The sequence below is a fragment of the Colletotrichum graminicola genome, assembly GCF_000149035.1.
Source record: "Colletotrichum graminicola M1.001 genomic scaffold supercont1.111, whole genome shotgun sequence".
NCBI classification, from domain to species: Eukaryota; Fungi; Ascomycota; class Sordariomycetes; order Glomerellales; family Glomerellaceae; genus Colletotrichum; species Colletotrichum graminicola.
In genome coordinates this window covers 1-13,587 of record NW_007361115.1, presented here as the reverse complement: position 1 = coordinate 13,587, position 13,587 = coordinate 1, and the positions used below count along the sequence as shown (strand labels likewise).

The 13,587-nt window shown below is 41.7% G+C and overlaps 2 protein-coding genes across 2 annotated transcripts; one reads left to right on the top strand and one right to left on the bottom strand.

Annotated features, from left to right (window-relative positions):
- Positions 1-2,745: 2,745 nt before the first annotated feature.
- On the top strand, positions 2,746-3,792 carry GLRG_11734 (alcohol dehydrogenase GroES-like domain-containing protein; the record flags this gene model as incomplete). Its single annotated transcript, XM_008102418.1, has 1 exon — positions 2,746-3,792. The coding sequence occupies one exon, from the start codon at positions 2,746-2,748 to the stop codon at positions 3,790-3,792; it is 1,047 nt and encodes a 348-aa protein (XP_008100609.1).
- Positions 3,793-4,142: 350 nt separating this feature from the next.
- Positions 4,143-6,047, bottom strand: GLRG_11733 (major facilitator superfamily transporter; the record flags this gene model as incomplete). Its single annotated transcript, XM_008102417.1, has 3 exons — positions 4,143-5,153; positions 5,210-5,652; positions 5,708-6,047. 3 exons carry the CDS (start codon positions 6,045-6,047, stop codon positions 4,143-4,145), a joined length of 1,794 nt encoding a protein of 597 aa, XP_008100608.1.
- Between the last annotated feature and the right edge of the window lie 7,540 nt (positions 6,048-13,587).

The window sequence follows — 13,587 nt, the reverse complement described above, 5'->3', positions numbered from 1 at the left end:
ATGTTGATCCTGTGGTATTTCCTGGCAGTGCAGTTACTGTCACTTTCCTGTCGTTTGTTGCCTGTTGGCGATGTGTCTCTCGTCTCCTGAAGTCCTTTAGGTAAGCAGGCCGGGCCCTTCCAAAAGACACATGTAGGCTCGTAACACGGATATGCCCTCTCAAGCCCGAGCCGGTAATGTTATACTAGTCAAAATGGAAAGGCAAGTCCCGCTTCCGCTGAACCGTCATCCTTTACTTCCCATCACACCCTCTTGATCCTCTACCCTGTCGTCCCATAGTATGCGCCGGCCTGCTTGTTCTTACTCTACCTACCCACCCATCAATTATCTAGTCATCTACCATGCAGAAGAAGGCGGCTCTTCAATGGCGCATCGCTCCCTCAACAATATTCATGTTGACCCGAGAGAATTTACCCACGTCCACCCAACGTAGCTCCATGTCAGGCAAGCGAAACAAAGCAGACGAAAAGAAAAATTACCCAAACGCTGCAAACTCCAACAATCACACATCGTACTCGGAGCGGACCAGCCAGCACTGTTCGCGGCTCGGGGCTACTCAGCGTTCGTCTCCCCATCGGCCTTCATGGCCTCACCGAGTATCAGACATGCTCTACAAGAACTGGGACGTTCTCTTATTACCCGCTAACGATCATATACTACTTGATGGGTTCAGAGAGGAACCAGCGATATACTCCTACAGATTAGCTGACGAAACGGGTTTGTCAGAGATTATTGAGAGATATGACATTGCCCGGCCAACCCCGATTATGTGGCAGAGTGCACTTTCGAGCAACATGCCTCCAAGCGCAGAACTCTCAGGACCCAAATTCCAGAGCCATCTTGGTCCCCCCTGAACCCCGCCAATGAGAACAGCACTTCCCCAGCCCAACACCGTTTGGCTAGCAATATCTCTCCTGATTCTGGCATAACCTCCGTAGATAGGTCTTCGCTGTCTGTTATCGCGTATCCCATTCCGGTGCCCTCGGCCCCTCGATGTGATGGCTAAAACGGCGCCTGAACTGGCCAAACAATGTAATCTGTGCAAGTTCTCGGTGACGAACGGCAGGGAGCATGCCTTCTCCCTCTCCGGCGGGTTGAGTTTGCCATTTAGCTTTGCCGGTCCAAGTTATCTTGATCTCAAAGAACAGTGCGGCCAAACAGTCTGCTCTGGGATTCCCACTTGCACTTCATGATGCTGCACACAATGTTCCCGATCATACAACAGGCAAGCCGACATTGCTGCTACCAGAGTCTGAAATACAGCTAATCATCGATAGGTACCCATTAAAAATTGCCACAGTCTAATACCTCTTACTCAAAAACGAGAGCTTCAGTCAGTATTGTTTGGCGCAAATGTGACGAACACTGAGAAACAAGAGGGTGTACTTTTTACCAAGCGAGGCCCAGGTAGCTGAAACTTCACGCCGCTTGTCAGTTAAGGATTTACTGGTAAAACGCAATTGCATAGTTAATGTGTGATACATTCATTTATATTATCATCTTGATGCGGCTTCTTTGTGTCTTCTCGGGTGATATTTGAGGTGCAGTGGGGAGGGGGCTTGGGGTTGACTAGGGGTTTCACGGAGCATGGAGCTAGGGCTAGCAAGTAATAAAGGGCTCTTCAAGGGTGTCTTGAAGGAAGGCAGTGACAAAAGCTTCAAGAGGTCTTCTTCAATATTAAAGTTGCTCCTGTTGTTATTTCGTGTCATTCACGATGATAGATATAGTCACACTTGAAGTAATAGAAATACCACTTTATGCTATTTCAAGACACAACACAAGTAGAAATTTAGCTAAGGTCTTGATTACGTAGCTTTTTCTTTAAACAAAGAAAAGGAAAAGGGGGAGGGCGAGGTTGAAGTTGACAAGTTAGGTACTCGCTGTATCAGAAGGACCTGCCTGAATAGGGACACAGGCTACAGGTGAAGAGTATGTGTCGAAATCACCTGTCATGGCCTAGGCTGAATATGGGTGACAAATAATAGGGGCACTGGTTTAATGATGCATGAAGGAGAAAAAGCAACTATCGTGAACCGCCTGGGTGAAAAGTGGTGTGATAACCGTTAGGTGGGTAGGCCATGGCGGTGGGTTGTCGAAGGTAACCCCCGCTATCGCTGATAGTTGCGGCGATACCTGGCATCGAAAGAGATACTCATACTCAACTCCTGATTGGTGCCGTGCATGCGGTTTATTATGTTCAAATGTCCAGCGACTTGCTGTTAACACCAGCCATCAGAGCAGCGGACTTTACTAGACTTGCTCGGGTCAGTGTGACACCATCGAATTGGATTTGTAAGCTCCAAACAACCCCGTCGCCCCTCATCTGATGTTATGGTGCGATCATTATAGCCATCGCCGAGGTGGGGGCCCCGGGAGGCGAAAGGCGGGGCAGATGTTGAAGCATCCGCCCGGACGTGTGTTTCTTCCCGTCATTCCGAGGCAAGTGATGATGTGATTGGCGGGGGTACCATATCAGAACAGGGCTAGATGATGCTAGAGCCATCACTTGTCCATGGCGAAGAACCGAACGAACCCTCTTTCCAGGAAGCAGCAAATCAGGCGCGACGCTTAGAAATATGAAGAGGAGAAGATCTCAAGCAACGGCAGGTACTCCGTACCTAGACTAGCTTTCGAGTTTAGTATATAAATGCCCATGAGAAGCCTATTGATCAGAACCTACCCGGCCATTGAACCACAAGATATTTTTGCAACTCGAACCACACACACACGCTTACGTCGCCCAAAATGAAAGAAGCAATCGTCAACGCTGATATCTCAGTTACGGTCAAGGATTCTCCCATCCCCACCCCGGGGCCTGGCGAGCTCCTCATCAAGGTTGTTGTCTCTGGCACCAACCCCAAGGATTGGAAGGTTCCCCGATGGCTCAACGTGGCCGCGAACAGTGGCGACGACGTTGCTGGGGTAGTTGAGACCGTCGGCTCTGAAGTCTACGAGTTCGCGAAAGGAGATCGCGTGGCGGGCTTCCACGTCATGCGTTCCGAGCATGGCAGTTTCGCCGAGTATGCCATCGTCCCTGCCTTCTCGGCGTTCCACATCCCCAAGAACGTGAGCTTCGAGGAAGCGGCAACGGTGCCGCTGGCAGCGTACACGGCTGCCACGGCACTATTCCATTCGCTCGAAGTGCCTTCGCCATGGGATCGGACGAGGGCAAAGAAGACACCACTCATCATTTATGGTGTGAGCACGGCGATCGGCGCGTTTGGCGTGAAGCTGGCCAAAAAAGCGGGCGTGTATCCGCTTATCGCCGTGGGCAGCAAGAACAGCGCGTTTGTCACGCCCCTGTTAGAGAAAGAGAAGGGAGACGTGTTCTTGGATTATACTCAGTTCGAATCTCAGGATAAGTTGGCGGAGAAGCTGAGGGAGGTCATCAAGGAGACTGGGCAGCCTTGCTTTCGAGTCTTCGACACTGTCAGCGAGAACGGGTCATTTGAGATGCTCAGCAAGGCGATCGCGGGGCCGCCCGAGGAGGGTACGGGCTTCAAGCCCAAAATTACAACGGTGTTGCCCAGTAAGGACTACACCACAGTTGATAAGAGCGTCGAGATTGTTCTCACGAGTGTTGGACGCGTACACGAGGAGGAGGGAGAGGGACAATTGTTTGGGCTCATTTGGGCGAGGGCGTTCGCAGATGGATTGAGGACGGGATGGATGAAGGCGCATCCATTCGAAGTGGTAGAGGGCTTGCAGGGCGTTGAGCGCGCTCTGAAGGGGTTGGAGAATGGAAGCGTCCGCGCAAAAAAGATGGTCATTCGGGTTGCGGAGGGAAATTGATCAAATACAACGCACTTCGTTAATGGCTGCAGATCAGGATGAGGCTCCGTTATTAAAGTGCTTTTACGACATGAAATTGAGAAATACCGAAAGGGCATGGGTGAATATGACATATCTTCATCCGATTGGAGGAGCTTTGAGGGGTACGAGAGCCCTCGTATGCTGAAGCAAACAATTGCCAACTCGGCGAAACTCAAACGCCTCCCGATCCATAAGCCAAGTCCCATAAGCACAAAGCTCGGTACTGCAGAGGCCGGAATGACCCGCCGAGTAATAGGAGCAGATAGATTACGGATTCTTTCATAGAACTAGACACCTAATCTAAAAGCTCAAATTGGACGAAGTCAACTTTACCCCATGCTCACCTGAACAGTCTTTCCTTTGACGCTCTTCCACTCAACAAACCCCGCACCCACAATAGTAGCAGTAGCTGCCACGGTGCTGACAAGGAAAGTTTGTACCAACGCGTCGCTGTAGGCATGTGCAATGGCGGGAAGAAGCTCCGCATCCACTGTCTTGCGGATAGCGGTGACACCAGTAGCAACGACCGAGTGCGGGTCAAGGGTGGGAACGTGCAGTGGCAGACGCTCGACCAGCTTATTGGTGAATACCGTCTGCCCAATGGCGATGAAAATGGCACCGCCGATCTGCTGAGCGAAGATAACGATGGCCGTTCCCGTTGCGACATCCGCCATGTCTAGCACAACTTGAACCGCGATGAGGGGTTGCTGCATGCCGACTCCCACTCCGACACCGGCAATAATCTGGTAGCCGATCCACATTACAGATGGCGTTTCGGGGCTGAATGTGGTTATGAGTCCGTAACCGATACTCATGAAGACAGAACTCAGTAGCATGAAGGGTGTATAGTACCCCCAGTGTGTAACAGCAGAGCCGGCAACAAGGGAGAAGATGAGGTTGCCGACTAGCATAGGTAGATTTCTGACACCCGAATTGACGGCGGAGACGCCCTGGACGGACTGAAACCAGATGGGCAGGTAATAAACTGATAACAGAAATGCAGCCCCCAAGTTGAAAGAGAAGAGTGAGGAAGACCAGACAGTGCGCTTCTTGAAGATACGGGGTGGTATCGTGGCGTTCTCCTGGCCATGGTATTGCAGATACAGAAACGCTAGCATCCCCATACAGAATGCTAGGAGCAAAGAAATGATACGAGCCGAGGACCAGGGGCACACAATGCCACCCCAATGAAGAGCCAAAAGAAGGCATACAACTGACGGCATAAAGAGGAGGTTGCCGAGAGGGTCCATTTGGGCGAGACGAGTACGCCAAGTCTCACGAGGGATAATGCGTACGGGATCCGGGAAGAATAGTATGATGACGAGGACCGTTGCTGCTCCCTATGGCAAAGTCAGTTGAACAATTTGAACAATAGGGCTTCGAATTCGTGACTTACAACAGGGAGATTGATGTAGAAGCACCACCGCCAAGTTAAGTTGTCAGTGAAGAAACCACCAAGCAGCGGGCCAACGACGGAAGAAATTCCCCACATGCTGCTGACAACACCAGTATAGATGGGCCGTTTCTCAAGCGGAACGCTATGGGCGAGGATGATGAGAGCTCCAGCATAGATACCTGCCGAACCAAGTCCCACGACAGCACGGCCAAGGATGAGGGTAATACTATTGGGCGCAATCCCACAAACCAGACTGCCTATTTCGAAGACACCGATGGTGCCGAGGTAGATCCGCTTGATACTATAAAAGCTGTATAGTTTACCAAAGAGCAGTTGAACCGACGCAGTGGTAAGTAGGCAGGCACTACCGTACCAGCCGACATCGTTGAGACTATTAAACTCGTCCGTGATCCGGGGAATGGCTGTTGCTATAATACAGTTGTCTGGAGTAGGAATATGTTAAGCGAGGTCAGGGCGTTTGTGGGAGGGTTTACTTACCAAGGGCCATCAGGAAAACACTGAAACAGGCTGCAGCTACAATCAATGCCAGCTTCATTCCTCCTGGATATTCCGCGTGTCTCGCGTCCTCCACAGTCAATGTCTTTCTCGATCTTGTGATAGAGGTTTGCGCAGGTAATGCCGTGCCTGATTTTGACCTCAGTGAAGTGATATGGGTATGGATGTTCTGCAGAGATGGGGTGGAGCTCGAGATGGTCAATCCTTTTTCCATAATATCATCGTAGCTCGAGTCGCTTGGTGCCAGAGTAGAAGCCCTCGATTGAAGGAACGTTGGAATCGTCAATAAAGACGGCGCCACTGAGGGTTGAGCGTCGAACATGTTGATGGCAGATGGCCGGTGCTGTAGAGGTGGGAGTTGCGCCGGGCACAGATACTCAAGATTGAGGAGGGTCACACAAGCCAGGGAAGATGGGCTATTAGAAGAGTACCGATTTCTTGAACTGTTTTCTCTTAGCCGATGAGAGGACAGCAATCTGGAAGAGAAAGAACATGGACATCTTATGTAGCCTCTAAAACGTGTCAGCCATACATGACATCCGAACCTGGCAATGCCCTTGCCGTGGACCTGGGTCATGAGATCGGAAGCAGGGGGCAATGGATGCTCTAACCGAATGGAAAGAAAGTAACTCTCCGAGACATTTCCGCGGTCTTCCACGATACTCTGGTAAGCCTCTGGTAGAATAATGCAGCAGCTGATGATAGTTCGTGCTTGGGTAGTTGTTTGAGCCTAAGCGTTGGCTCATATAGTGGTACACGAAAGAAGTTGTCGTAATAACGGGCTGATATACCCCCTAAGTTATTCTTACTCAATGAATTTTCTTAGTCGTAGGCTAGCTTGCTATAAAGCCTGAGATTTTGACGATTGACGGGATCTAAACAATATGGGCGTTGATTGGAGTACAATTCCAACCACTCGAGATAGAATCTGTGCTTGACCATTGATTGAAATGCCCGTCTTCTAACTTCCGCACCCATGACGAGCAGAAAGAAGACACACGCATGTGGATCCGACGGAACCCATCCTACTAGACAGTATGTAGAGACGAGCGGAACATCATCGACTGGCTGTGCTATCTTGAACTTCAACAGGTGGATTTAAGACGGAAGGCGGCATAAGTGAGTGAGAGAGGGGAGATACGTGCGAGACGGTCTTGAGTTGGGATCACTTACTAGGCCGGAGGGAGGAGGGCTCTTTGATGTTGTACACGAAGTTCGTTCTTTGTAAGTGTCGGCCGAGGAACTTTTTGACACAATAGTTCAATCATTTTGAGGTTAGCTCACCCTCATTAGGCTGTCTCACTACATGTACACATGGTTTGTACTGTTGTCTAGCTCTGATGTCCCGCCGCCAGAGAGAAGCCATCGCACCAAGCCCTCAGTAAGACACTCTATATACGCCAGTACAGGCCTCCTTCTATTACCCAAAACCTGTTTCGAATACCCAGGCGAGGTATCTATTCCTAGTACAAACGACTCAAGTATTTGAATGAAGCCAGCGATGACTCAGAAAACCATGGCACCATTCTTTGTAAATGATTCTCTTTTTCAAGGGCTAAACGCATTTATAAGTGGCTTAAATCTGCAAATCAGAAAGAATTTGAATTTGATAAACCCACGCCGTGAATCACTGTTTCTCGCCAGATCTTGTTGCACGACTTCGACATCCGACATTGTCCAACTATTGGCGGGGATTCCAGCTCTGTGGTTGCTGCCGGCAAAACCCTCGCTCTGTTCGCGGGATTCCGTATCCGTGAGTGTTCTCCCAGCCCGCTTGGGTTGATTTGCACCCTAGGCCAAGTCTCGTTCGTTCCCGCTGTACGACAACATGGTGAAACCAATAAAGTGGCAATCCTCAATCCCTCAATCGAGTAGTGTTTGTTTACTGCCTCAACACTAGCGTTCGCTTTTACAAGTTGTATATATCTGACTAGAGAGTGCTTGCACAGCACGGGAGACGAAAGAGCCCACGCTGATTGGCATGCAGATTCCCTCCATCAATCAACACCCATCAACGCGAGCCAAAGAGTGACTATCACAGAGATATGCTTTCAATGTTTGACGACCAAAAACAAGCCTTAAGCGACGAAAACGTGACGGACCATCGAACAGCAACGGTTGCCAAGCGTCTCTTTAAGAGAGATGGGATTGGTGTAGCGATTAAGTCAACACGACGCGCTCTTGTGAAGCTGGACTACCGCGGGATTCGGTTACCCCACGGATACCCACTAACAAAATGCCAGTTACCTTGTCATCATTGATAGGGTGCGAGTATCATACTATCTGACGACTGAGCTTACCCACAACAATCCAAATCAAAATTCCTTCAAGTTTGTGCTGGGACCTGGCTGGTGTAACTCCTATCCCGCCCTTGGGGTATGCCACGAGGGTCTGTGCCGTCTCACTACGCCGATTTCATCTCTGCAACGCCACCACACTTCTGTCGTGTTTGCTTCGTGAACCGACTCGGCTTCGGATGACAGGCGTCTTCTCTAATCACCTCTTACATCGGTGACTGTCACAATTTTATCGGCAGTTAGTGTACCGTTGATACATACCAAATTCAGAATGTCTCGGAAGTCGAAAGCCACTGGCGCTGTCGATACCCTAGAATCCCCGAATCTCTCAGTCAAACCTACCTATACTCTCGCTCGTCTGCCCCTATCTAGCACTGGCTCTGTCAGTTCTTCTGAGTGGATTTCTCGGAATTATGCAGGGGAAGAAGCTACCGTGGTTTCAGAGTGGATGGCTTCTTTCTCTGTGTTAGGATTTGTCCGGCACACCTATCAAGACTTCCGCAAGCAGGCGGATCCCAGTTGATGCGGCTCATCCGAGACAGACTCGTATCAGTCTTTCCGCTCATAAGACAATCACAGAACTGCGAGCGATCAGCGATCAGCGACTGGTGAAAGACGTGCACCAACCTCGGTTGCCGACATTCTCCACTTATGCCCTCGGCAGGCCAGCAAACAAATCACTCTACCTAACATGTTACACCGGTATATGCATGTGAACCCTTGGTTGTATCTTGTGACGCCACGAGCAAGTCGCCTGGCAGTTGCAGCTCGTGTGGGGGGGCTTTTTGTTTTGTCTCTGTTCTTTCGTCTTCTGCACCATGTTCATTGATAACGCGCATTACCGGCCAGCTCTGTTCCGTCCCAATGGGAAACCAAGTTTACTGATTTCTGATATATAGATATGTCGCAAAAACGACGCCGTTAATTACGGGCAGTAATTAACGCATTATGTCTCTCAGCACAACAATACTGTGCGACACACCCCCCCAGGCCAGAGAGAGTATCTCAGCCTCTTTGGTCTGCCTAAGTTCATAGGGAAGTCACATGACCTATCCAACAGAGTGTATCTATCTGCCTTCCAGGTTTTGTCGCGAGTAGGAATCAAACCCACAAGGTCTACAGTCTGTTGCGTTGGTAGTGTCGGAAAATCACTTTTTTGTCTATACAAGGAAAACCACTAATATAACTGTCAAATGTGGCGGAATTACACGTGAATTCACTGGCGAATGCACGGTTGCCCTATGGCAAATCGCCAGGGAATAGGCAGTAAAATTGCTCCACTTTAATAGTGATTTCACTAATAATATCACTAGGATTAGCCTAGGATTTCCTAACTAAGAAATTAGGGGATTTCCTTAATCTTATAGGACTTTTACTATAATAGTTATATAATATATAATAAAAGTAATTAATTAACTATTATTATTTTTATAATTTAATAATTAATAGTTTAATATATATATTTATAATAACTAATATACTTATTTATTAAAAAGTATTATTATAATAATTAATAAAAATAATAATAATAAAGTAACTATTTTATAATTATATAATAATTAGTTTATATAGCTTAATACTATTTAAGTAAAAGTAAAATATTATTATCTCTAGAAGTAATATAGCCTTCCTAGCAGCTGTTATAGTTCTAATAGGATAAAGCTAGGCTATAGTAGTGTTATAAAGTAACGTAGTATAAAGGTAAAGCATAACAGTAGAGCAGTAAAGTAAGATAAATAATAATAAGAAGCTAAATAAATAATATAAAATAAGATAAGTAATAAATAGTAAGTATATTTATAGTTAACCCCTTTTTTATAAAGGGTTACCTACTAAAAGGATATATACCTAAGGTATATATAACATATTATATATATATTAAGTATCTAGTCCTTACTATTTATTTATCTCCTAACTATAGGCACTTACTACCTTATCTTATAATAAGTGCCCCTCCTTAAAAAGACTTTATCTTCTTTTACTAAATACTTTAAGAGCTAATTAAGAAAGTAATATTTACTATTTTCTATCTCCTTTATATTATAGCCTTATACCTTAAGGTTATTTATATATATTCTAACCTTACTATTTACTTATTATTATTATTACTTAGGTTAATAGCCCTAGCCTAGTGCTTCTTTTCTTATAGGCTTATAGGGCTACTAAGTTCCTTTACTAAGTAGGGTTACTTATTACTTTTACTACCTAAGCTTATATTACTAATAACACTTTAGGTAGTAGTATATATCTTTTACTAAAAGTAAAATATCTTTATAAGTAAGGTAACTTAATTTTATAACTATTTAAAATCCCTAGCCTTAAACTTATTAAAAGTATTAAAATTATTTACCTTATAGTTAAGGTTCTTAACTTTATTTTTAATAGTATTAATTTATTTCTTAATATTATTAATTTAAGCTACTTACTAGTAAATCTTTTTAGCCTTAATATATAAGCTTTTTTTAATAGCCTTATTAATATTACCTTATACTACTATAGCTACTTTAGCCTTATTAATAACTATTACTAAAGTAGTAGTGTTTTTTATATTCTTATAAATTAATTTAGTATACTTATTAACTTTAGTAGTAAGGTTAGTAACTTAGTCCTTTAGCTAGTTAATTAAGTATAATTAGCCTTTTATATAGTAAGTATACTAAATTTCTAGTATAAAGATATAGTTTAGGCACTAGATAAGTATAAGGGTACTTATAACCTTAGAATTACTTTACCTAGGTTAGTATAAGAATATAAAGCTAATTAATACTATATAACTAAGGAGTTCTTTAGACTATAGTTTACCCTCTTTATAATTAGTAAGGATAATATCTATAAAGGCTATAATTTACTATTAAAAGTACTTATCTAAGGTTAAGGAGGTATATAACTATTTAGCGTTAGAGCTCTATTAGCTTATATAAAAGCGCTAGACTTAGACCTTAGTCTCTTTATATAGTATTTAGTTACTACTACTATAAAAGGCTTTATTAAGGTATATAATTACCTTCTCCTTAATAAGGATTATTAACTTTTTAGTAGTAAATATATTTTTATATAAAGTAGTAAGTGCTTTTACTTTAGCTACTATAGTAACCTTTTTTACTATTTTATCTCTAGCCTTCTTAATAGCGCTTTATTTAGTTAATAGCGTACTATCTTAATTAAGTATATTAAGGTATTACTTAATATATTTATAAAGCTTATTATACTTCTTTTATTACTTAACTATCTTTTATTACTAAATATATTTATTAGCCTCTTTAGTTTTATTATAAATATTATTTAGGAGTTTAATTTCCTTAGTTAGGACTTTAGATACCTTAAAGTTCTTACTACTTACCTTATTATTATTAAAGTTAAGGTTAAGATCTATATTACTAGTATCTTTATTACTATAATTAGGGTCCTCTATAGTAGCCTTATTATTTTAGCCTTTTTTACTTATACTGCCTATACTAGTATCTAGTTAGTTATTATTTTAGGCTAAGGGATTAATAGGGGTAAAGCTAGGTCTTATAACGTTACTACTATACTTCTCTATAAGCTACTAATTACTAGTAGCACCTACCTAAGTAAGGTAGTTAATATACTTAGATATCTTATTATTATTAACGTCTTTATTAATAAATTTATTAAAGTTAAAGGTGTCTTAGTTAAGAATATCCTTATATAAGTTAAAATTACTTATAAAGCTTTAGGTTTTCTTAATAGTATAATTATAAGATTATATATTATACTTATAATTAGCTTTAACTACTACTAGTGTTATAAAAAGTAGAGGTAAATTATAATATAAAAAGTAGTAGTAAATTATAAAGAAAAGTAATAAGTTAGATAAGTTAAAAAAATAAAAAAATAGTAGTTATAAGTAAGTAAGTTAAAATATCTTCTAGCTATTAACTATAGGTATAAGTAAAGTAGGTATAGTTACTTATTTTAAATAGTTACTTCTTTTATTTTTATTAACTATTAATAATATATAGTTATTTAGGTCTTTTTTTACTACACTATTATATAATTTAATAAAAAGAGAGTATTAGTATATTAAAGGTGTTATTTCTTCTTATTAAAAAAAAAATTAAAAAATAAAAGTGTTATTAAAAATAATAGTATAAGGCTAAGTATTACCTTATGTTATTAAGAAGAATTATAATAATTTAGGTATTATTAGTAGGGGGTTCTAGAGGAATTCCTTTAGGGCTAGTTTCTAGCCTTATTTCTTTATATATTCTAAACTCTAGTTAGTAAGGTTACTTTTCTTATATTCTTTTACTAAGTTACTAGCGTTTAGTATAAGATTCTTATAAGGCTCCTATATATTATCTATTAGTAAGTACCCCTTTTACTTAATAAGATACTTAACTAATAGCTAATTCTTTTTCTAGTTAATTCTTTATCTTATAATTTATTTAACCTTATACTTTTTTATACTATTAACCTTTACTAGTTCTAGTAGTTATTACTTCTTACTAAAAAGATCTTTACTTATAAGTACTTTTTATAGCTATATAGTTAACACTACTAGGTATACTCTTTATTATAGTAGTAAGTTAAGTTTATAAGCACTAGGCCTAACTATATAAGTAATCTAGAAAAGGCCTATACGTTAGGGAGACTACTTCCTTTTAGGCTTACTAAGTAGTAAGTAGCCTTTACTAAGTTAGAGGAATACCTTATTACTAATAGTAAAGTCTATAAGGTAATAGTAATAGTTATATTACTTCTTTTATATTAATTTATTACGTTAATTAAAGCTAAAGCTTTAGATTAGTAAGTCTAGTATAGTACGTCTAAGGACTTTATTAGTAGTCCCTTAGTACTAACGTGTTCTAGCACTATTTATAAGTAAAATCTAAGGACTAGTTTGTTTAGTAAGTTTTGTCTTCCTATAGTAAAGGGGCTTAGTAATTATATTAAACTAGGGAATTCCTATACGTAACTATTTGCCTATCTTAAGGTATATCTTAAGGTCCTAGAGGCTATAAGGGAAAGTAAGTTATTTAAAGGCTTAAATATAGTTATTTATCTTATAGATACTACTACTATCTATAACATAGCTAAGAAGCTTTACTAAAGGAAAACTAGTAAAAGATTTCTACACTCTAATATATATATAGTACTTATTAAGGATCTTTAGGACTATCTCTAGGTGCTAGAGGTGTTCTTTATCTAAGTTACTAAAAATTATAATATTATTAATATATACCTTAATAAAGTGTTAATATTTAAAGAAGATTTAATCTATAAAGCGCTAGGTATAGGCTAAGGAGTTTTTAAAGCCTATTAACACTATATTAAAGTACTTAAGCCCTTATAGGCTAATTATTACTATATAATCCTAATATAGTAAATATATACTAAGCTAGTAAAAAAACCTTAATATATTAAAGACTATTACCGGGGGGCCCAAGGGTTATGTGTTCCCGCCGGATTAAAAATCCGTCTAAAGTACCTTATGAGGTGTTTATGACTGGCGGAAACACCTATATCTTTGGAAACGCTGTTAGCGTGAAACTACAACAAGCCGCGCACTCCCGGTCGCGCTTGATTTGGGTTGACCGGTCG